Source organism: Nelusetta ayraudi, unplaced genomic scaffold (assembly GCF_046127955.1).
Source record: "Nelusetta ayraudi isolate G7.1 ecotype Tasmania unplaced genomic scaffold, CSIRO-AGI_Nayr_v1 ptg000131l, whole genome shotgun sequence".
Taxonomy (NCBI): domain Eukaryota; kingdom Metazoa; phylum Chordata; class Actinopteri; order Tetraodontiformes; family Monacanthidae; genus Nelusetta; species Nelusetta ayraudi.
The window spans coordinates 925,113-949,599 of record NW_027466181.1 but is presented as its reverse complement, the minus strand read 5'-3'; the positions used below and the strand labels follow the sequence as shown (position 1 = coordinate 949,599).

Genomic DNA, 24,487 nt, shown 5'->3' with positions numbered 1-24,487 from the left:
TAAATTGTGTGCATTTAAAGCCATCTCCAGATGTTTTTCTACCTAACTTTGACCGTCAGTCGTTCGTATGGCTTTTTTTTTTTTTTTTTTTTTTTTTCAAAGTTAAGATTTAGAGATCTAGAAAACATATCAACAGTGATGATGACTACATGACACCGGGACTCATTTTTAATAGCAATATTTTATTTACAGTCCTAGGATTCCTGTGATTACAAAATCCACACGCCCACAGGGACAAGACGTGCCAGGCACAGTTTGAAATGTGGAACATGTCATCAGCCTTTGAACCAATTCCACCGTTTTCATGATTGACACCTTTCTCTTGGTATGGGGAGAAAAGGGGTTTCTGGTTAATTGCAAAACATGTCGGCTGCACTGTATAAACCTTAGTGGATGGAATGTATGTTAGATGACCCGAGGTTGTCTGATTATGTTTTTGTCTTGAAACACTATATTCTCAGTCCTTCTCTCATTTTTTTTCGTTTCTCATTCATTCACTAAGTTTGGTTGGCAAAACCATTTCATTTTTCTTGCGCAAATCATCACCCAAACTGTTTTTATGACACAAAAAGTCACTTTAGGTCATATTTTAATTATTACGCATGTAGTAATGAAAGCATCATTTCCATTGTTTTTCTCCACATGAAAAGCAGCCCTGTTTTGTAAGAACTGTGGAAGCTTTTTACTTAGAAGTACAGAATTTCGTATAAAAGTTGCCTTGTGTTTATCAAAATACTAAAGTGGTGGGAGGAAAAAAAACCTAAAATACGGAGGAAAAAAAACCAAACATACTTAGTACAAAAAGAAAAACAACAAACGTTAACAACTCATTGTCACATTGTTTACTTGTGCCACTTACTGTCCAAGCCTGTTTATTCTGTTTGCGATCAACAGGATTCGGCTGTTTTTCCCGACCGTTTTAATATTTCCACTGAAGGTTGTGTAGAATATTACGGCCTGGCTGGAGTGAAATTGTAAGCCATCTTTTTGACAATGCAAAACACGACAAATAAAAAGAAAACTTGATTCACGGTAGTCAGGTCACTGTCCCTGATGTGTCTGCTGGTAACCTGAGAGTCAGCAGCGTCAACATGCGGATCAGATGAGTAGTGACGGGGTGGGCTTCTTGCCCGGCCACGCCTCTTTGGCGTACTTCTTTTTGCGCGGCTCGTTGTGGGTCTCTGGTAGGTAGGGGGCGGTGACGGGGGTGGGGTTGAGGGTAACGGGAGGCTGGGGAGCCTCTGGTGCCAGGTCCACCTCTGGTGCTGGATTGGGGAAGGGCATCGGGAGACCTCCCTGCATAACAGCGCCCCCTGGAGCTCCTATTGGCTGAGTCTCATGGCTGGTGGGAGGCAAGTCCCCATAGAGACCGCTGCTCATGCTGTAGCCATGGATACGTTTTAAAGTTGCGTCATCTAGGCCAAGACTGTTTTGTCCCTCTGATCTGCGTTTCTGCAGAAGGAACGACAGGTTATTTCTTTTTCTAGCTGATGTTTTCTAGCATCCGGCATCAAACATTACACTGCATTATTTACTCCTTAAAGTGGACATGAAACACAAAGCATAGTTATCATAATTTTAAAAAGGTCTCCCACTGTAAAGATTACATATGTTTTAACATAGATGGCAAAAGGTATTTGAAAATATGCCCGTTTAAGTTTAGCTTTTAAACTACGTATGTGTTTCATATCCACCTTAAGTTTGCTCCACTTTCTTTTGGAGAATTAAGTATGCGAGGCTTCTCCACTGGAGTCCAGAATGGTAAAGAATGGGAAGAATATGGGGCCTTTAATGAGATTCTAAAAACAATAGTAAAGCCTACCTTCATGGGGATGACAGCAGTATGCACCATATTTCGAAAACGTCCGACTGAAGGGTCTATGTCCTCTGTAAGGGAATAAAAGTCATTTGTAAAGAGTGTCTTACCAAAGGCATTGTGTAATATCTATGAACTAGTGAAATTTCCTTTGCTTCGTACCTGGGTTAATAATGGAGTCCTCCTCGTTGAAGGTGACCCTACTGTTCCGACGTTTCCTCTTAGGCCTCTGGATTTCCAAATTGCCTTCTTCAATCGTCAGTAGGGAGATGCGCTTGTTATGTGCTGTGTTGAACTCTGTCAGGTTCTGGTGGAAAATGTAATATTTGTGTAGTGTGACTGCAATACGGTTTACAGATCCTACAGATCTTAGATAGTATTTATGGACTTATTATTAATAAGTGTGCCAGAATGTAATAATCAGGTACCTCTAGCTCCGTCTCTTCTTCTGGAAGGCCAAGCAGTCCCTTTAGTTCCTCGTCGTCTCCCGTCTTCTCTCCTGAGCCGGACGTGCCTTGGCTTTGAGGTTTCTCTCTGATGGTGTATGTTCTGGTAGAGGCGCCAAAAGACATTGTAGAGTCTATTGGAATCTGCTGAGGCTTGTGCGCCTCCAGACGGATGTGTCCAAGGAAAGTACCATGAGCTACAAGAAGAAGAATCAAATTAGGCTTGCAAGTTCAGATCAACTATTCATGGATCAACACAGTATCAGGGAAGCAGCATGTGATTCAGCTTTGGTGGCAGAAGACAGAATAAACTTAAAGTTGATGTTGTTAACCAGTTAAACTATATTAAACTTCAAATACAGATGAAAATGGAGACTACGCTGCTACATGTATGTTTCCCAGAGTTTGGCTGGGCAAAGTTCTCATTAATTCTCATTTTTCAAACAAAACAGAAGGACCAGTGTGGGTGACGTCTTACTGCTGTTGAGGTCTATCAAGAAGACCCTTTTCAGGTGCTTGTGGTAAACCAGGGCCGCATGGACGCGTGAGCATGACTGATGGTCGATGGTGAAGTCGCACCAGTCAGGGTTTCTGCCAAACAGGTAGAACTTCTTTTCGTCTATAATGAGTTTCTGAAGGGAGAGAGGAGTCATGAGGCAAAGGTATTAAGATGCACAAGCTGAAATCTTTTGCGAACAGTCTGTAATGTCTCTGTGCCTCTGAGTCATAACCTTACAGTGTTGCTTGCCACTGAAAAGCTTAAATCTCAGGACTGATGTTGCTCTCGCACCGTTGGAAGCAGTGCAGCCATGAATCAGCCCAGCGTGCAACACAACTGGTCAAGGGCTGACACGCTTGTATCTGGTGCACTACTACACATGCATGTCTGAAATCACAGCTAATCAAACGTGTTTTGACAAGGGCGGCATTTTTCGAGAGAGCTGATACCTCTACCAATTTGTCTCCCTTCATAACATCTAGATGGAGTCCTGGTGGTGGCTTCCCCGCCCTGCAAAAAAAAAACATCAATTGGAATGATTACATGCATTAACCCCAGAATTACGCTCACTGATTTAAAGCAATTCATCCATATTTCTGTGGCACCTGGGTACCACAAGGTGCCTGCGCAAAAACGATTATGCACGTCTGATATTACCAAAGGGAGATTGAGTACAACAAATGTTTGCCGTTTAAAAGCCTTGTATCACAAATCAGCATCCCTATCGTCGGGAAAAAAACTTCCATTATTTCTAGTGAAAAGAAAAACACTTAAACAACCACTCCAACCCCAACTGTTTATCAGCGACAACGTTAGCGGATTAGCTTGTAGCTTGGTGTTAGTGGGCGCTGCTAACGTTAAACCAGCAGCTCCTGGCTTTTCTCTTGACCGGGGCGGGTTTGAAGAAAGGTGTCACAGTTTCTCGCTAGTCTGCACCCCTTTTCATTCTGCTTACAAGAATGGGCTACTTTAGCATGCGTTTTTCCTCACCATGATGGACAATCAAAAGGCGGAGAAGCTTCTTTGCTACTTTTAGACGCCATCTTGCTTCATTTTTTTTTTTCAGGGACCGAACTGCATGTTGGGTAAACGCCTCCGAGGTTGTTGGGTTGTTTTTTTTTACCCTCTCCTACACGAGGAGCTACCGGTCGTCTTTTCGCGGTTTCCATTTCATGTCCCTTAAGTTTGTGACTGCGTGTACGTCAGTATCTAAACGTGGTCTTTTCATATCCCTTTTCCTGTCACTTCCACGCAGTCTTATATATGTTTCTCACATCCAGACTAGAAGTACAGCCATCTCAAATTCTTCAATACTGTTCTTCACCAGAGTTGAGACGTGGTGCAGAGAAATATTGTGTTCTCATTGCGGGGACATCACCTGAAGTGTGCTTCTTAACCACACAAAGAACCACTCTTTCAAGTGGTCAAAACCACTGTTGGTGGAGTCTGAATACAGGGGCCAACTGTACATTAGTTGGCAGACTAACTGCAAGTTCCTCCTGGGTTTAATGTGCTATTTCAAAAAGTAGAAGTCAAGGAGGAAAAACACTTCTGTCTCCCAGAACCCAGTATATCCACCCTGGTTCTACAGACTCAGACCACAAGATGGTTGTGGGCAGTGTTATGTTGTTATTTGCTTTGCACTGCAGAATCTTACTTGCAAAAGTGTGGTTTCCTTATTGCTGGCACCAGATGAATTTCATTGCTTGATGGTGTTGATAAAATAATGATAAAACATATTTGAATGTTTCAATTCTCACTGTGTACTGCAACTCAGTTCTTACATTCCCTCCTGGAATCAATGAAGTTTACTCATAATAATGATAATAACTTTAAGTTTTCCTTAGTTTTGGTTTTCTAGTCCTTTTTACGGAAACTGATGACCCATTAAATTTTTCACAAGATGACACCTTGATAACCCCTGGCAAGCTTAAAAAAAAAAAAAAAAACATGGACCTAAGTCTTTTTTCAAAGAGGAATGGTTTGCTCGTGGTTTCATATTTTTCTACGAGAGTCTGCTTTGTCAAGTCAAACAGAGGAAGAATCTCATGCTCCATTCAACAATGCAGATCTGCAGGCAGATAGGTCTGTTGCATGCAATTCTCCACAAGATTGGACATTGTCAATTCTGTGTAACAGTGATTGGAATTGTGACCCAGTTGTGTCTCAGCGTGGTTAAAAAAAAACAACAAAAAAACCCCAGAATTTTCCTTCCTTATAGTGTCAACTCATATGACGTCTTTGGCCAACCTAAACACTGTTTTAAGAATCTACAATAGGCTTTAGACAAATGTACTTCTTGTGGAACACAGATAAAACCTCTTTGTTTTGATCTTGAGTTTGACTGTTTGAGTTTGATGCTTAATCGGAAACAGAAAATACAGATTTCTGGCACTTTTTTTTTTCAAGTTAGACATCTTCAGGTTTTCACTTCTGTAACAGATCCACAAAACCTGAGTTAAATGTTTTTACTGAAGTTTTTCCTGGGATCAAGAACACAATGATGAGTACTCGATTCACGCTATTTGATCTCTGTGTCGGTGCAAGTGCAGTACAAAGTGCTCCTGTCACTTCCTCATTTGAGCTTGTGGTTTTTGACTGAGAAAGCATCCCCCTTTCACCCCGCACTTGCCATTCACTGTGTGACTTCAGCACGCCGTGGCAGCAGCAATGGCAACTACCGACATGACTGCTTTGCCGCTTCAGCAGTTCATTGCATCGCTGGACAGCGATTGTCTGCCAAAGATTCTTCAGGTTTGCTCTGGAGTGTATTTCCAAGGTAAGCTTGTTGTGATGTTTGCTCATCAGGCCTAAACCTACTTTATTTAGTCCGTCTGATTTACTTTCTGTTTGTTTTAGGGTCTATATATGAAATATCTGGAAATGAAGTGTGCTTCTCGACGGATGATCTCATAAAAGTCATTGGCATCGAGGCGCTAGCCGTTTGCTGTGAAGAAGTTGACAACAGTCAGAAGTTCGAGTTGCCAATTACTCACACTGGTTTGTTCCGAGCGACAGAAAAGATTCTCATACAATACGTGAGGCAAACCCTGCTTCGCAGCTCACCAATAATAACACTCATTGTTTCTCAGGCCTGTTTAAGGTGGTGCCAGAGGAGATGCCCTACAGCTCAGTGGAGGAAATGATGAGCATGAGGCCTGTGGGCCTGGATTCATGCCTTTCCTTCACGTTCAAATCCCACACGGAGCTGAGGTTGGAAGATTTCACAGTTGCCGCCGGGAATACATTTACAGTGCTCTACGTCGACCATCAGGATGGCAAGGAGGACAGGATATGTTGCCGGTTTCAAGGGCAACAGGATACAACAGCACTGGTGTACATCCCGCTCTCTGTTTGTGGGGAGTTCACTGAGTGTGAGTCCGAGGAGCACTTCAACCTGCAGCAGATCATTTCCTCACCTTTCTTGCTAAGTCGAAGATTTTGCTTCGTCAACACAACGATGTCTGAGCGCCCACTATGCCTCTCTCCAGTATACCAAGTCCACGCTGTCATGAACCGTAAGCAAACCTTTATTCTTATTTTAATTCTTTCATAACAATTAAGTGCTGCCAACGTAAATGCAGGGTTATTTTTTACATACTAATACATATAAAAGGCGATGACACCATTAGTTGTCCTCAAGTAAAGAAACAGAATATAACTTTAATTCAACTCACTTGGTTTTTAATTTGAAAACGTAGGCACAGTTCAACTTATCAAAAGTGTTGGCAGACCTTGTAATTTGAGATTTACTCAATGCACGTTTTTATGCTTCCCATAGAAGGAAATACTTTTCTGAGAAACTGAACGTACCCTCAGGTCACTGGGGCTTTGGCATTACAAAATACTTCAATTTTAAGTCTGCTGATGATTGTAAAAAGTTTGGCTCTTTATAGACTTGTCACATGTCGAGCTTTTCTCTTAATGTTGACGTGTCAAACGACAAAAATCTAAAATACTTTGCAAATGCACGATTTCCCCCTAAAATATGGAACATTATCTCACCAGGCGAGGCAATTCTGAGAAAGCAAAAAGGAAACTAAAATTTGAACTTGTAATTTATAGGTCCAATGTGTAACATTTAAAGGTATCTTAAAGGAATTCAAAAGATACACAGAAAACATTTTTAAAAAAATCATCTGAGGTTGTTTTTAAGGATTGTAGGCTGTTCTGGGCCAAAAGCTTCAGGGCTTCGTCCAACATTTATTGCCCTCTCTTACATTTTATCCTATTATCTTCTGACAGTAAGAAAGAACATCCTGAAGTTTCCATCCAGCTTGGAGGTGGACGTCATCGACGTCACCGATACTTGTGGTGATGTGAACTTTACCTTGCCACTCAACCTCACAGATGTCTTCGCCAAACCGGCAGAATCCTTCCCTTCAGTGATCAAGATCCTGGAAGGCCCAGGGTCAAGCTCTTTATTCAAGTGCCACTGGCTGCCGGAACTTACCGTGGACAGACATTTGGTTTTCCACACCACGCAAACCTCAACCATGGTCCTGTTATCCAGCCTGAAGAGCCGGAAAGCACAGCAGTACTTCCTGGTTTCTCAGGAATATGGCGGGAAATTTCGGAGGCGACCACGGGAGTTCAATTCAGTGTATGAGCTCTATGTTGCTTCCATGCAGGTGCCAGGTCTTCAGGTGACCGTGACACGAAACAGCGAAGAAGTGGAAGAGGACGGCGTGCCTGCTCTCAGTGTGGGCGAACTGCTAGAGGTGGTCCGCTATCAGAGCATGGTTTTGCCTGGCAATAGTAGCCAAGAAATGAAGCAGCCTGTGGACGTTCTTCTGTGTCAGCGACTCCAGGATCCACAAGACAGGGACGACGATGATGATGACGACAAAGACGACGTCCAGCAGCAACGAGAGGAGATTGTTCTTCCCATTTTCATGCAGGGCCACTTTGTTGAAGTGCTCACAGACAACAAGAAGTACAGTCTCAGGGACTTGTGTGGCAAACACAACCTGCCGCTGGACGTGAAATTAGCGAACCGCGATTCCGAGCTCAAGGCCGATCCGCTCGCTGGATTATCGAGCATCAGAATAGAGGGATTGACTATGGAGCCCATCATCCTGGCAAGCTTTCTTCACTCACCAGACATCTGTTTTGAGATCCCGGCCAGGCGAATCTACCTGTCTGTGTCCATCACCACAGATCCCCTTCCGTGGCCCAGTGGTCAGCCGCCCAAGTTTTGCACCGAGACGGTGACTCAAGTGACGGATTCTTTCTTTTATGAATTCTGCAAGATGCTGAACTCGGGTGAGCCTCCTCCACCTCGGCCACCGAAGCGCAACCTGACAATGACAAAGTCCTGCAAGAAGTCCTCGTCCAAACACCAAAAGAGATCGTTCAAAGTGGAGAAGTCCAAGCATCGTCAGGAAAGAGGCATCCCGACCAAAGAGTTGGCTGATTTGACCTTAAGTAACAAGCGGAGGCCCCCGCCCCCACCACCTCCAGTGAGTTTGCTTTTCCATCCACACATTATATTTTGTGTACTGCACTGCATGTACTTTGGTTCAGGTAAATATTCTGTTCATCTCTTGATTTCGACAAAGATCAAAGTGAACACCATGTCCTCTTTTTTTTTGACAAGTCATCAATGAACTGAAACGTGAGAGTTCCTCTTTCTCTTGTCTAGCTGGAGATGATAGACGATTACGCTCCACCAGTTTTGCCACAAAAACATGAAGCTGCTGAGAAGTCCCACTGCAAGGCTAACCCGAACACATACGTGAGGATGAAAGGTGATCATAAATGAAAGCAAACCTACTCAGATGTTTTCAACTTTAATATCCAATACTTATTACTATGCACAATAGTATCTGTCAGTATCTGTGTCTGGCAACGGCCACGAGTGTATGTATGCTAGAAATGCTGGCTTTCGTGTAGAATGTGATTGATTGAGTGCTTGAAAGAAATTAAACTATAATTATTGACTTTTTAAAGAATATTTTAAAGGTATTATCGAAAGAGCAGATGAATTCTACTGTATTTTACTGCATAACAACAAAAGTGTAACTGGCTGGAGGTTGAATTAGGATCAAGCCACAGCTCACTTGAAAAATTTTGTCTCTGTGTTGTTTTCTTTGGCCGCAAAAAACCCTTGCATCTTAGTAACCGTACCGTTTTGTTTTATCCGACAGAGCCTCCCAAGGACGTCTCTGTCGATCTGGACAGTGACCATGATTATGAGGATGTGGATGAAACTCTGGTCAATGTAGTGAGGAAGGCACAAGAGAACATCTTGTATTAATGAAAATGACTGCTGCTTGAAAAAACATGAAGTCAGAGAAACATTGTGTCTCCTCTGTATAAGTGCTTTTAATTTATTTTCAAGTAACATTCAAACTGAAAAAAAACAACAAAAAACAGTCAAACGTGTTCTCAAGTCAAGAAGCAAGATTCTTTGTTCCTTTTCTCTTTGAAACATTTACTAGCAGTTTTACATTTTCAAGTTGCTTACCAGCATAGATATCGAAAGCAAGATTCTTTGTTCCTTTTCACTTCTTAGAAAGATATACGAGTAGTTTGACAATGACTGCACTCACACATGTTGCACAAGGAAGACTCCTGGAATGAAGAAGTTTGACAATCATTTTACTGTTGTCAATGACTTTAGATGGACATTTTACAAGCTCAACATGACCATTCTATTTATTTTCACTTCCCGTATCACACGCTAGTTTTTATACAAACTAAGGGGGGAGGATCTATTAACTTCTCAGATGTGTTAACGACAAAAACCAGAATAAACATATGAGCGCATGGCCTTGTGTATGTGATCCAAGCAGCAAGAAGCACCCTAAACTGTCATAGCAAATGATCAATGTGAAATCCACAGACGCCATGCATGCACAGTGTACCCTCAATGTTAGTCTTTTCGTCTTGAAGGACATGAATAGTGTTTCTTGCATACTCCATGCGTTTCATGTAAATGTATTTAAATTAATATTTCAAGAAATGATGTACTGTAAATGAAGTTGTCTTTTTGCTTTAATATACATAAACTAAATAATCACCAAACTAATAAACAATAGAATTTTCATTTACTTTTTTGGAATCGTTTCATTTTGCCGAATGTACCTTAGGACAACAGATTATAAAGAAAAAATGGATATACACGTTCAAAAGTGTTTTAATTACCTTGTTTTAAAATTACAAAATGCTTTACAAACAGACAAAAAGGCTAAATACAGCACAATAAATGGCAACATTTGAAACCTTGTATTCTGTAACAACCCACCCTGCCGCCACTGAGCCACTATGTTTGCCAAATAGCAGAACTGACTTTGAAAATACAGGATGTGTGAACCAAACCGAGTCTCTCACAGGAGCAAAACCATGTTTTATTTTGGGCACTCTCGAACGCAGAGCACAGAACCTTAAAAAGAAACTCCAAGTCAGTGGTATCGTCATTACAAAGGTGGGCTGAGCTTTGCTATTCATTTTAATTCTATATGGGACTTATTTTTAGGGCAGCGTCGGCTTATGCATCACCATCGGTAGATTTGTAGTGATCTTCATCGATGGTAGAAAAGATGTGTCCTTCATTGCTCAGGAACTCTACAGCCTGTCTGTTGGAAAGAAAAAGAAAAAATATTGATGTATATATGTTTCCTTGGAGCATGTTTCTGTAATTTCTGGTTAAGCAGCTTGGGGGAAAAAAAGAAAACCCAGAAAATTAGAATAGCAACTTTCTATTTCTTGCTCTGCTGCAGAGACCTAACCTCGGATTTTGGCAAAAGGTCACCAACATTTTTTAATAACTTGCTGTTTTTCCTCTCATCAGGTGTCTCCGTCTGATGTGGTCTTGGTTCAACTATGAAGACGACAATGACTTTATGTGTAGTCGTCGTCGTTGCACTATTGTTGTTAATCGTTTATTTTCATACTTAAGTTTTTATACCCTTTTATGGTGCCGTTTGTAATGTGGACAAGCAAGATTTTCATTGTGAGGGAAAACTTGTTTTTCTACAGTGCATATGACAATAAACATACTTTGAAACTTCTAAATCTAAAAGACCACAGAGTAAATTTAAAAAAAAAATTGCAAGAAGTTAAAGCAGGATTTCATGTAGAACTCACTTGATGACAGCCAAACTTATGCCACTGAGTCTCTGTTTGAGCTCCTGGATGCTGATGCCTTGTTGGTAAGGGCAGCCTTTGATCAAACTCAACACCTGTTTGAAAAGAATAAATACATAAATAAATACCAAGAGTGGCAAAAAGAAGTGAAAGAAATGTCAACTTCATTCTAATGTTTGGCTGGTTTTGCTGTGCATATGAAAGTCTTCAGTTCTTTGTTGATACATGTACAGCTCTCAGTACAACATTTCACTTTAGTTCTCACCTGGTTCTGGTTAGCACTTAACCCATTATTAACAACGTTGTTTGCTCCACCATAGCCCACATCCATGTTGCCTGCGCTCTGCTTTGACATGGGTGTCATGTGACTGTTCGCTCCTTCTCCTGACACGGTCTTAAAGGAGAACATATGCAAAAATGAGTTGTTGTTTTTTTCTGAATACACAATATAAACGAACAAATAGATCGAACAAAAGTGGCAAACTCTTGGCACTTTGGTGTTCAGCAGCAGCTATGATGCCATTTCTCACCGTATGAGAATTCCTCAGGACCATGTGTGCCTGAACAACATCCAGCATGTGCGAGGTGATTTCATTCATATCCTCAATGGGCCTCACGCTGAACGCCACCACAGACCTGTGGTTCTGAGACAGGAAGAACACACCAAAGACACACAGTCGGCACATCAAGACACCTACGAATAAGAACGTGTACGACAAATACAAGCAAGCAGTTTGACTTCCCCCCCGCCAAAAAAGCTAACTCTCATGACATTTTGTTTGCGTGTGTGAGTAGATCCTTTTCAATACCTCTGAACAGTGTCACACTAACAACGTGAATCCAGCTTTGCATGTGCCGGAAAACTTATAAATGCCTCTTTGACACAAAGAGTTGTGTGCAAATCAATATGCATGCCGTGTGCAAATTTAAGAACATCTGTAATGGGAATTTCAACATTAAAAAAAATCTGCACAAACACAATGCAAACAACATAATTTTACGTGCATCTTCATGCAGGGATCTTACACATTTTCTTATGCATGAATTAGTAGTAGAGGAGTGCAGGATGTGTCTTTCTGGTCATAGCATGGAACATTACAAGACAATAAACTCACTTGGAAGGAGCGAAGGTTGCCGGAGACTTTGACGTAGGTGCCTGGAGGCAAGACGGTGCTGTCCACACCGGGGTCCTAACAGAAAACAAACCAAAATCAGAACGAGGATGTTTCAATTGTGTTTGTTAAAAAGTAAGATTGCTGAAGCACTCAATATGAGATAATACAAATGGTGAAAATCATATTATTATTCATCATCGAGTCAACCATTGTATCTTGGCAATCTCAATGCAACCCTGTGTGAATCCCTCTTTGCTATGTTTATCTCCCACTATATTCATTTTCTTTCTATCTTTCTTCCTTTTTTTTTTTTTAAAAAAAGGGGGGCTGTATGACATGGCTTCACAAGTCGATGCTCGAGGTTTTACAAAGTATGTACATCACACCAAATTGGCCTTCTGCGTGACCTCAGTTCCTCTGGTGTAACCAGCACTTGACCTCTACTGGGAAAATAAGAATGTTAGGAGGACAAATTGCCACAGACATTATGTCAGATGTCAAGTGTCACAGTGAGTGCAATACACCACGGCATGAGGGTGTTTGCTGGAAATGACAGCATCGGCTTCCAATTTTAGAAGTCTAACCCCTGTTTTACACCAGAAGCGTTTGCAGAGCATCAGCAGAGCATCAGCAGAGCATCAGCAGAGTGTCGACGCAGTGAAACGCGGCCACTAAAGTCAATGAGCAGGTTTACACCAGGCGCAGAGCATCCGCGTTTCAGAAGCGTCCCAGAAGCAGTAAAACGCGAGCCGCTGGAAAAGAACGCCAGAATTTATTCTTTGACGCTTGCCACGTCCCTCCTGCGTCAATCGCAACAGGTAGGATCGTTCAGACAGGAAGTCAATGGTATAAAAACACGGTGGATCCGGTTGATTTTCATCATAACACACAATATACTGGATTTTGTATTTATATGTGCTGTACTTTACTGTGAAACATCAACGTGACGCATCGGCTTCAACGCTGTTCAGGTCAGCCGTCAAACAAAAACAGATTTCACTTTGAATCTCAAACTATGATGAACAAAATGCATCTATACTTTAAATACCTGCCAGCAGTTCGGTTTATTATTATTATTTTTCTTTTTTACACACATCGATACTCGGAGACACTGTCCCAACAGTGTCTCCAAGTATCGACGTTTTGTTTCATTGTTGTTTTCTTTAAAAACACGCGAAAACTACCTGGGTTGTCGCGCGATCTTGCAATCCTCGCGTGAACCGATCGAGCCGCTGCGCGAGACGCTCTGCTCGTTAGACGCGTCCTGTGTGGGAGGCTGCTGGAGCGTGAGCAGAGCGTCAACGCGGTCGCTCTGCTGACGCTTTGCAGACGCTTCTGGTGTAAAACAGGGGTAAGTCTGTCATTTTAGGTTCTGCAGTTTCCTCCTACAGTCGAAGGACATACACTTTGGGCCAATTGAGAAACCTATGTTTTCCCCATAGGTGTGAGCACAAATGTCGAACCTTTAACAAACTGGCAACCTACCCAGGGTGTAACTCCGCCCTGACCTGAAGGTAGCTGGGACAGAGTCCAGAAGATGAGTGAATCGATGGGGAAGTGAAAGGGAATACTCATTTTCCATTAAAACCAACATCTTTAGCACACACAAGAGTCACACGAGTGGGAATAACAAGCAACAGACTACTAAAACTGAGATTCCAAAACAAGAAGTATTAGAACACTGACCTCTGTGTCAACCCACTGCTTCACATCCATGGGAGCGCTTGTCATGTCATCGACCTTGTACTGGATGTTAGTCATGGACTTATCGGTGTGTCTGATGATGCCTAAAATGGTTACCTAGGAAAGAGGCAAGGCAAAATGTGAGATTGAAACAGTAACATTTACTATGCAATTTAAAGAGAAAAAAATGTTGCCATATTTTGGTTGTCTGTGCTTGACTAACTACTTGAGTGCAGGAAAGACACACACTGATAATCAAAATCGCTTCCACTGATGGTTTGTGGCGATATGTTCACCCCTTGCTTACCTGAGCAACTTCCACATCTCCAACTTTGAAGGATTCGTCAGACTGGGAGGCAGACATGAGCTGTGAAACTGTGCAAGGAATGATCTGTGTGGCACGGGTCCTCTGCCAAAAACAAACAGCAACAGGGCGGCAACAGATGCGGTTTTAAATACAGCACATTATTAACAGGGGCCCAGTGCACTATGAAGCATTTCTCGGTGTAATACAAACCCCCTTCTTTTCTCCTCCTTGGGTTGCGGCTGGGGATGCAAAGCCGCCTGGGGACTGAGTGTAACCTCCGGCCATACTGGACTCGCTGTATCCACCTGAAATGAGCCCAGGAAGGCGCAGATCATGATGAAACGCAGTTAATTTGTCGTGCGAATCGCGTCAAAACTTCACAGTTGCAGCGCAATAACAAAGCGTCAACTTGCTAAGCTAGCTGTAGCTGTATAATTTAATACGACACTACATTAATTATACTTATGGGACAGGCTTGAGGAGGACACAGGTTTAGCTCACCCTGGTTCCACATGCTGGGCCCTTACAAATCACAAAATAGAACGTAAATGACAACAACAGGCTAACGCAGGTGTCTTCGGGAGACTTCTTCCTTGACTTGTCCCGCGCGCTCTACGCAACGTAAGGCGCATGCGCCTATGAGAAGTCCCGCGAAAAGGCTGTAAGCGGAAGTACTATGACCTGCGCTTTGCTTGCCAGGCAAAAACGTTTATTAGTTTCGCGAATATCGTCTTAATAATACAAATAGCAACTCAAAACAAATAGCGAGTCAGACACAATCATGCAGCTAAATTTATCGTTAATCGTTACCTTATTTGCGATGATTCAGCTCTTTAGAAACAACAACAACAACAACAACAACAACAACAACAACAACAACCAACAACAACAACCAACAACGCTGACAAGAGAGCCTGCAAACAAAAACTCAGGAAATACAGTTGTAGAAACGCAGGTCACGTTCACGCATTAGTTTGAACCACTGACTGCACGTGGTAATGTTGAATATATCATGTTTTTATAACGTCAATACAGTCAATGCTTTGAACTGATGTTCTGCACACACCGAATAAGAAAACTAGATTAAAACTAGAAAACTAGCACCTGAAACTAACATTTCAGGTGCTCACCAGAAACTTTCTGGGGGCCCGTTGCACGAAACTAGGATAAGGGATTAAGCAGGGATATGTTGGTCATCCTGGATGAATTTATCCGTGATCCGGTTGCACAAAAGTAGGATAGGTGGAAGAGCAACATGTTATGGTATATATTACCATGGATATTTATTCTGTGGAGTGAACCTGCTCCAGACAGGCTAAATTCTAGGATCTATTTAATCTCACCCTGTATTTCAGTAAACAATCACCACCAACGGAAACCAATCGTTATTCCACTCAACACTGCACATTGTTATCACATTCAACTAGACTCACTGGCATTATTTCAACATTTGGAATAATGTAATTATATCATTTCAACTTTTGTAATCATTTAATTTCAATCCTTATAGAGAAATTAGTTGAGATAATGTTGCAATCATTTGATAATTTGTTACATAACTTATACTTTACCACGCATCATATATAAAAAATACACATCCCATATAAACATGAATACACATCAAAGAGTAACATAAGGTTCTTTTTGTGACAGTTGACGGTCCTGTCACTATGCCTCCAATAATTGATCATGCACCCTGGCTACTTGACCAAATGGTTAGTGCGCATGAGTATCACCTGGGAATCTGGGGTTTGAAGCCTGCCCAGGCTCATTACGTCTTGCCACATTTATTGAGGTTTCTATTTACACCTCACAAGCTGCAAATCGTTAGTTTATTATCACTGTACTTTTTTTTCTTCAATTCAATGTCATTGTGATATCTACTACCTTAAAGAATAGATATTTCAACTGTTCCCTGTTCTCACGTTTTATTACCATAAAGTGTTTTAATATTTCTGAGAAGTTGCATTTCATGGTACATTAAGTGCATTTCTTCTAATCTTATGAATGATGCCCGAGTTTCAACTTCCAACCAATCATAGCACCAAGGTAGGATTACAGATATAAAAAAAAAAACTTTCATCTCTGTTTAGGTCAAAAGGTGCATACATGAAACAAACAGACACCATCATAATTCAATTCACCTTTCTTTATTTTAAGATGTGTCATGTTCTTGGAGCTGGGAGAGGAAAGGAGAATAATTATTATTACATTTTTGTTCCAGTCAGCATACAGTGTGCATTGAAAGCATGACTCAGCTCTAATTCAAGTATTCTTTCTTCGTCTTCTTTTTTTTCTCCATTTCAAGGTTGAGTTTTCTTATTGTTTTCCTTTTTATTTCGGACTCTTATAAAATGTCTGCAGTCTTCACCTTCTTGTATCGTATGCCCAAATCAGCCAGTTGCATTTGCTGCTGCAGATGCTGGGCATACAATTGTCTGATAACTTATGAGTTCTGTTAACCCATGACAATTAGCACAGTGGCAATTTTGCATAATGGAAATTTCCTTCCATTAATTCCCACTATGTTGCCAGGATGGCTCTCTCCATACAGAACATCTGAGTCCTGTTACACAAATGAAATTTTGTGTGGGTACCAAATGATGCTAAAACAAAAGGTGAGCAGGCACCTTCTGCATACAATGTACACTTGTGTATCTTAAATATTAGTTAGGGTTACCATTTTGCAGGATGTTCTTGTATTTTATCGCAGAACTTTTTTTTTTTTTTAAAGACATTCAGTGAAGTTGTCTATTTATCATTGTTACGGTTTTTTGGAGCTACATTTACACAATTTCACTCACATCTGCAATAACGTCCACCTACAATTTCAACTGGCTCGTAATCGGAGTACGACATCGTTTTCGGATATGATTATTATTATTAACTATTATGATCGTAATTGCGATTGTTCCAGCGGAGGAGCGAGTTCGTATTTGTGCACTTCCTACGCATTCAGACGGTCTGCAATATTTCGCCACGCTTTTCTCTCTGTTTTAACGCTGTGGTGGTGTTGCCTTTCGTCTGTATTTCTTCTTTTACCTCCTCATAAACCTCCATTTGGATTTCCGCCTCGGACGAGAAAAGGACGCCGCTCTCGTTGTCATGGCAAATCCTTGATTCTGAGCTCGATAACGGGGGTCTATCTGAGGAAGCCGCGTGCGCGCACTTATCCAGGATAGGTTTCACCTGGCTTGATGAATCCGTGTGCTCTCATCCTGGATGTGTTTTTGTGCAACCGATTAAGCCTGGACACACGTGTTGTGGATTGGTTGAGCGCGGCTTAGTTACTCATCTTGGATGACGGAATCCTACTTTCGTGCAACGGGCCCCTGGTGAGCACCTGAAATGTTTTTTGTTTGTTTGTTTCCCTCCATGTCCCTTTAGGGGCTCCGTAGGCTTCTACTACTACTAGCGTGCTCATTCTTAAGAAATGCAAGTATTTACCTGTGTTTCAAACCGAGAGTGCCCACTGATTAGAAACTTTTCCTTTTTCTTTATTTATCTCATATTACTAGAGTTTATCTCGTGATTCCGAGATCCTGATCTCTGATTTTTATCCAGTGAATGCAATGAGCTTTTGTAACGGTAGAAACTTTATGGATAATAATAATGGTAGAGCTGTTATCTGGCACTGATTTGGTCACAGTCATATCATAATTGGAAAATATTTGTTATGTAATCACTGAAATAGTCAAATCAGAATTACTTAACATCATTACATCATCAGGTTAATAGTTAATTAAATAAATGGACATTATTTGTGATCAGTTTTCCATTTACTTGTTTCAGTAAATGAGGGATCCCGTAACTGGGCGGGGACAGTGCTTAATCTTATCTTCAACCTTCTCATTTTATTGACATGAGTGTAAAATACAGAGTCGACTTCAGTCGCATGTTTGCTTTTACCACGACATGGAAATGATCTCGCTGAGATTTCTTCTCTTTTATCTTTGCTTTAAAGATGTTCTCACCTTGTCTGGTAAGTTTTGCAATCATGACACATTCTGATGAATATTAATTCATTACTTCCTGAAAATGCATATCTGACTGAAGACACTGCATCATTTTTTTTTGTTTGCTTGTTTTTTGTCCAGGAAACTTTTGGCACGTGACGGACCTGCACTGGGATCCATCGTACAAACTGGGGGATGATCCTCAACTTGTGTGTGCATCCGGTGGTGGTGCAGCTGCAGACAATGCAGGGCAGTTCGGGTCCTACGTGTGTGACTCACCATGGCACCTGATTAACTCCACTGTGTTTGCCATGAAGGACATTTTACCAGACCCTGATTTCATCATATGGACAGGGTTTGTACCTCAGACAAATTCATCAACCGATTCCCATGTTTGCCTCCAGATATTTTAGCTACTCGATCATCTTAATAGTATTTATAAGTGTTTGATGTATTTCCATATATTTTAGAGATTTTAAAAATGCCTTGACTGCCTTTTAGAGATGACACCCCACACGTGCCAAACGAGGACCTGGGAGAGAGAGCCGTGCTGGACATTATCGGCAACCTCACAGAAATTATAATGCAGGTGTTTCCAGGTAAGCGTGAGCTCACCAAAGGATACCATCGATAAATATTGTTTTCTATTAATCCTCATTAACAGCTGCTGTTATCTGCAGACACTAAGGTGTACTCTGCCCTGGGTAATCACGATTACCACCCAAAGAATCAGCTTCCTGCCGGTCAAAGCTTCCTTTATGAGGAAATTGCAAAACTGTGGCAGAAATGGCTGGATTCAGAGTCTGCAACTACTTTTAAAAAAGGTGTCTCTCTCGTTCATCTTTCACCCTTCTCTAATTATGGAAACAAATGCACATGAAAACTACACAAAAAAAAAACAACAAAAATGTTTATTTTTTGTTGTTGTTTGATGGCTTGCACAGGAGGATATTACACAGAAGAACTGGTGAGCAGGAAAGGTTTCAGAATGCTGGTGCTGAACACAAACCTCTACTATGACCAAAACAAACAGACCACAAACATGGAGGACCCAGCGGACCAGCTGAGTTGGGCAGATCAGGTCCTTTCTCAGGCTGCCATCCACGGAGAAAAGGTAAAGCACTGAAATTGAAACTTGTACTCTCCTTTATGCTGCCATTTCACAACTTGCCTTTGTTTGAAAGTGGATGTGCTACTGTGTTTTTCAATGCTGACAATTACATTTCTTGCGCTAAATTTATTTCAACAATTCCGAATCAGAAACAAAGCGAAGCAACTGAGCACAGGGAGGGTACTTCATTATTAGTCTTACTAATTTGTTGCAGTTTCCTAACCCTCCACCAGGTGTTCATCATTGGCCACGTTCCTCCTGGGTTCTTCGAGAAGAAGAGAAATAAGCCATGGTTTACTCAAAAATTCAACACACTCTACTTGGACCTGATTAAGAAGCATCATTCGGTCGTAATGGGGCAGTTTTTTGGTCACCATCACACCGATTCCTTCAGGATGTTCTACGATTCCGAGGGTAAGATCCTGTCTGGTGATGGCTGCAAGGCCGCAGCCTATTGAGAGACTGTGGAAATCATAGATGATTCCTGTGTCTCTGCAGGAGCTCCCATCAATACCATGTTCCTCAGCCCGGGTGTGACCCCCTGGAAGACCACACTTCCCGGCGTCAAGGATGGAGCTAACAACCCTGGAATCCGCATCTTTGAGTACGACACCCAAACACTCCTGGTCAAAGTGAGTCAACAGAAGCCTCTGTATTCCTGTATAATTTTTCAATGACTTTTTTTCTGGATGGCTGTTCAAGGCTGAGGAAAACACTTCATTCATTCTGAATCCTTTTATTTTGTTAATTATGATTACTGTAGGACGTTTTGACCTATTACCTGAACCTGACTCACGCCAACGCAGCGGGCGGACGCTGGGAGAAGGAGTACCGCCTCACGGAGAGCTTCAGGGTGGCAGACGCCTCCCCGGCCAGCATGCACCAGGCTCTGGAGCGCATCGCCACTGACAACTGCTACCTGCAGAAGTTCTACGAGTTCAACTCTGTCAGTTATGACCTGACGACGTGTGACAAAAACTGCCGGGTTGACCAGGTGTGCGCAGCCCGGGAGGTAGACTTTGCCCGGTACGAGCACTGCTTGATAAAAGAGGGATCGGCCACACTTCACGGTGGGTTGCTGCTCTCCCTCCTGTCTGTGGCCCTGAGTTTGCTGTTGGCATATTGGTAAGGATAATCCTCATAAAGGGAAGTTGAACTATATTTATAAGAGCATTTCAGTCATGGGAATGCTGTTGGGCAATTATTAACAGCCATTTTGACCATTATATGACCTTTTTGTAGACATGAGTTACTTATAACTGCCTTTGTCAGCAATCAGCACTGCAGCCTCTTTGCTGTGGTTTATTGATACTGGTTGATTATTACATTTATGGCCATTAGTGTTCAGTAGCTTGATCTTTTGAGATGAAGTACATGCATATTGTTCAATTGTTCACCTGTAGAAGCACTGATTTTTTTTTTCTGTTGAATGTATATTAACTGTAAGAATAAATGTTCTATTCTACTGCACTGACTTTTGGAAACGAGCCTGTTTGCCAGATAAGCTTTGCTATCTTTGCTAGCCCTGTTACCTCACATCAATTAGTCAAAATTAAATTACTTTCATATTACTGCTTGTAAACTCAAAGGAAAATCACACCTTAGAACATAAGAAACACTGGGCCTTGATCAGTCTTTAAAAACACATTTATTTTCTATGTGCTGAAGCAGTTCATTTCAACATATGGCCACCACTGTTGCCGTAGCAAATGTATGTTTTACCTTTAGTCAGACCTACAAGCGTTGACTTTTTTTCAAATGGCTCAATTTGAGACAAAATAATGTGTTGACTTTCTGCTGTTACAGAAAATGCACTAAACACAAAGCAGATAGCTCAAGGGTGTATTTGTGTCTCTCATTATCTCTCAAGTGGAGTTTTGGGTTCCCTCGAAGCCAGTTCAAACAAGGAAAGCCAGGTTAGTCAAGCATACGTCCACTCTTCAGTTGAGACATTTGTGCTCACATGATCAGGACCTGTTTTGCTGAAGTGAAAGGCTGCATGGCCATATTGAGAGCCTTGCTGTAGTCCCCGAGGCCCACCTCTGTGCAGGCAGGAGCTGTCAGCTTTCCCCGTCGGATGAGGTCACACAGGTCATCCAGCATGCCACGAAACATTCTTGCATCTGAGGACAGAGTGTCATTGTCACCATCATTATTTTAAGAAGACCGCACACACTCTTTTTTAAATGTCGCCACAATGACTCACCAGCTGAGTGATCTTTCTTCCACTGTGTGACCCAAAAGCCCCGGATCTTGACGTCTTTAAAGATGAGAGCACTCTGAAGCGAACAGTGAGTGTTAAGAGACGTGATGTGCTTCAGTGAAATGCAAAGTGAGAGAGCGGGAGGTCTTCATCTCACCACAGGGACAGTCACTGGCTGCTTGGCCATCCCTCCATATGTCACCATAGACCCACCAAACCTGGAAAGCAAGAGAATTATCAGTTTCCAGCCAAGGTCACATATGATGAAGAATGACTTTACCAATGCTTTCTGTCAGTCAACTCTCCAAAACCTATTATTAAATGTTTCACTTGCTGAACATTTCAGAAAGCCTTCATCTAACATGGCATCTTTGAGTAAATGACAACAATAAATATCATCCTGCTCACTGTAGATGGCGCAGAAGTTCTGTTGCGCTCTTGCCTCCAACTCCATTCAGTGCCAGTTTAGGCTTTGGACAAACCTATATATGACAACACAAAACCAGACAATACTATGTTTGTTTTTAAAATAACCACCATCAAATAAACCTTTGTGCACGGCCACCGACTTTAAGGAGCTCCTTCATCTCAGGTCGCCTTAACTCCTCTTCTTTGATCACATGAGTTGCTCCAATGGCCTTCAGCCTATGACTGAGCTGTGTGAAGTGTGGCCTTTGATAAAGGAAATAAATAAAAGTAAATCTAAATTCTAGATTTCAGGGCACAACTCAACTCAGAAGCCACAGACTGACAAGATAAAGTGAGTTTGTCTTTTGTCTTCAGACGTTTTTTTACACTTGCAATTTTTTTTCAATTCTAACACACTTGATGTGTTTCTCCTTTGGCTAGTTTCATTTCACACAGGAAACAATATCTCAAGCGAACACAGTTAATGGAAGGTGTCATGTGTCACTGTGCTATTTTCGGGACAAAAAGAGTTTGTTCACTCATGCGACAAGTCAAGAAAACAACAACATAAAACACTTCAAAATAAATTTACGTTAAACCAACCCTGTGCACCCTAGTTTCTTTGTAAGCTGACCGAGACCACATCGTCAAGGAGATCACCATCAAGTTATTTTGATGATTAATTAAGTTTAACCTCTGGATTCAAACCAGTCCAAAATAAAGCTAGACAAGGAAACTGCAACACAGTCCACTAAATAGACCAAACAGCTCTGGTGTGAAAATAGCATGACAGAGTTAACCTGTCTCGGACAACGTTGATGGTGTTGATTCCTCTCGCTGCGGCAATCTGTATGACAGCCTGTCCGACTCCACTATTGGCAGCGTTCTGGATCACGCAGTCGCCTGCAGGGTGAGCAGATCGGAGAAAACAATCACAAAACTGGACTGGCACATGGCCTGACATAGTTCAAGAAATATAATCCAGTCTGTTGCATTTCCAAATCATCACCTGGCTTGAGATCCTCAAAGTCAGAGAGCATCCTAAAGGCGGTGCAGGGATTGACGCCGAGCGTAGCTGCACACAACAAGGGAATGTCGTTTGGCAGCGAGATGATGGCATCTTCAGCCAACACTGCTTCTGTCCTCCATGTGCCTGTCATCACAGAGGTACAAGATCCGCTTCATCTCACGCTAGGAAACCTATCTTATTGACTTATTTATTTAAGGGCATGATGTGTATTTTACCAACACCAGCATCTCGAGGAATGACCCAGTCTCCTACTTTCAGGCCCTTCACCTGGCTGCCCACCTCCATAACCTCAGCGACTCCCTCGTTGCCTCCCACGGCAGGGAGGTCAGGGAGGATGGCATAAGTACCTGAAAACACACTTCAAGATTAACACTTCATATCAAAACAGTACAGAAAAAATAAATATTACAGCACGTTTTTGTGTGTTTTGTGTTGTGCTCTATATGTCCAGGTGGTAGTTTTCAGTAGAGGTACCTTGAATCATGTTGATGTCAGATGGATTGATTGGAGCAGCCAGCATTTTAACAAGAACATCTCTGACACCGAGAGAGGGCACGTTTACGTCCTCTAACCTGAAAACCAAACAGACATATTAGTCTTTAATAAGAACAATGCGTTTCAATCAGTTATTTACCTAAACCTTTCACATAAGGTCAAGGTTACAGGGGTTTACAAGAGCGATTTAATTTATTTAGGTGGAAATAAATACGATTAGCAAGGTCAACTTGATATGTATGTACGTATGTATGTATGCATACATATTTGGGCATTTCTTTCTCGCATTTAATATTTATTGTGTTCGTGGAAATAGTGAAATAGTGGTGAGAGAGAAAGGGGAACGAAAACACTGCATTGCTGTAATGGATCACATTCCGCTAACTATCCAGAAAAGGGGCACGACTAATTTCGATCGGGGATGTAGCTCTTACTTAACTACTTGAGAAGGGTCCCCGTGTTTTCTGAACAGCAGTGCCTGGCATGCCTGTGCCCGACGTCCAGATGAGATACTAAAGGGGCAAACAAGAGCATTTTCCAGTAGCCTCGTACGTTTTAAAAGCCCTTTGCCGGCTCTCTGGCTTTTCATACACACCCCGAAAACAGGCAGCAACATTTCAATTCGAAACGTATCCTTAAAGTCTGAAAACTAGCTCCTTAGTCGGTAATGTTTGCCCAGTAAACGGTTAGCTGTGACGAGAGTCACCGGCACAGCACCGCCATATTAGAATACATCCACGAGTTCCGGGGTCATTGGAACGTCAACAGACAATAGCGCCTCTCGTGGAGGATAACGGTACTGCCACGAGCCAAAGTCCAGCTTCAGTAGACCCAAGCAATGAATACTTACTGAATAAATATCATTGTATGTTATTTGGCTAAGCATTTTATCACTTTGAAAGGTTGCGGATCTTTGATCCTTTCAAGATAAAAAGAGGACAATAAATTATTGACATAGTTGGAAATGGAGATGCTCACGTAACATAGTTACTGAAACACTCATGATTACCTTGTTTGTCAGTATTGAAAAAAAATCAATAAGAGGTAGACTAATATATTTTATGCATATGAAATTTAATGCAAGTCAACACTGATACATTCAAATGCAAGTTTCCAGCCATTCACCTGCTTATTTTACAAAATAAACAACTGATGGTCACACAGGATACCTCATAAATCCAACAGTGGCACAGATTAAATTTATGTATTTTTGAGTGGTACCCTGAGCACTGGGTTATTCAGCTCTTTGCTCTCTACTAGCAGCTGAATCGCAATATTTAAAACATAGTGTTGTTGCAATTAAAATGATTTATGAAATAAACCTGAG

General features: G+C 41.7%; 5 protein-coding genes across 6 annotated transcripts; 2 read left to right on the top strand and 3 right to left on the bottom strand.

The window, feature by feature from the left end:
• Positions 1–164: 164 nt before the first annotated feature.
• ppp1r8b (protein phosphatase 1, regulatory subunit 8b) lies at positions 165–3,876 on the bottom strand. Of its 2 annotated transcripts, none has more exons than XM_076050926.1 (7): positions 3,752–3,876; positions 3,211–3,271; positions 2,741–2,894; positions 2,245–2,459; positions 1,979–2,123; positions 1,823–1,887; positions 165–1,452 (listed from the first exon to the last, which is right to left on the bottom strand). In XM_076050926.1, exons 1-7 carry the CDS (start codon positions 3,802–3,804, stop codon positions 1,099–1,101), a joined length of 1,047 nt encoding a protein of 348 aa, XP_075907041.1. In that variant the 5' UTR covers positions 3,805–3,876; the 3' UTR covers positions 165–1,098. The 2 variants fall into 2 exon arrangements, with proteins under 2 accessions (XP_075907041.1, XP_075907042.1); XM_076050927.1 differs by lacking the exon at positions 3,752–3,876 and adding an exon at positions 3,717–3,735.
• Positions 3,877–5,381: 1,505 nt separating this feature from the next.
• On the top strand, positions 5,382–9,814 carry themis2 (thymocyte selection associated family member 2). The gene is made up of 6 exons (XM_076050969.1): positions 5,382–5,540; positions 5,621–5,761; positions 5,854–6,279; positions 7,007–8,223; positions 8,406–8,511; positions 8,911–9,814. Exons 1-6 carry the CDS (start codon positions 5,432–5,434, stop codon positions 9,018–9,020), a joined length of 2,109 nt encoding a protein of 702 aa, XP_075907084.1. The 5' UTR covers positions 5,382–5,431; the 3' UTR covers positions 9,021–9,814.
• Positions 9,815–9,886: 72 nt separating this feature from the next.
• rpa2 (replication protein A2) lies at positions 9,887–14,611 on the bottom strand. Its single transcript, XM_076050970.1, has 9 exons — positions 14,459–14,611; positions 14,168–14,262; positions 13,958–14,059; positions 13,654–13,767; positions 11,968–12,042; positions 11,383–11,496; positions 11,118–11,246; positions 10,853–10,947; positions 9,887–10,341 (listed from the first exon to the last, which is right to left on the bottom strand). The coding sequence occupies exons 1-9, from the start codon at positions 14,469–14,471 to the stop codon at positions 10,254–10,256; spliced, it is 825 nt and encodes a 274-aa protein (XP_075907085.1). The 5' UTR covers positions 14,472–14,611; the 3' UTR covers positions 9,887–10,253.
• Positions 14,612–17,740: 3,129 nt separating this feature from the next.
• smpdl3b (sphingomyelin phosphodiesterase acid like 3B) lies at positions 17,741–20,494 on the top strand. The gene is made up of 8 exons (XM_076050958.1): positions 17,741–17,939; positions 18,055–18,268; positions 18,415–18,512; positions 18,594–18,737; positions 18,858–19,027; positions 19,258–19,438; positions 19,523–19,656; positions 19,788–20,494. The coding sequence occupies exons 1-8, from the start codon at positions 17,873–17,875 to the stop codon at positions 20,151–20,153; spliced, it is 1,374 nt and encodes a 457-aa protein (XP_075907073.1). The 5' UTR covers positions 17,741–17,872; the 3' UTR covers positions 20,154–20,494.
• Positions 20,495–20,653: 159 nt separating this feature from the next.
• Positions 20,654–23,902, bottom strand: mecr (mitochondrial trans-2-enoyl-CoA reductase). Its single transcript, XM_076050959.1, has 10 exons — positions 23,595–23,902; positions 23,140–23,237; positions 22,881–23,012; positions 22,645–22,788; positions 22,436–22,538; positions 21,797–21,899; positions 21,636–21,709; positions 21,385–21,445; positions 21,231–21,303; positions 20,654–21,147 (listed from the first exon to the last, which is right to left on the bottom strand). Exons 1-10 carry the CDS (start codon positions 23,774–23,776, stop codon positions 20,984–20,986), a joined length of 1,134 nt encoding a protein of 377 aa, XP_075907074.1. The 5' UTR covers positions 23,777–23,902; the 3' UTR covers positions 20,654–20,983.
• Positions 23,903–24,487: the final 585 nt, after the last annotated feature.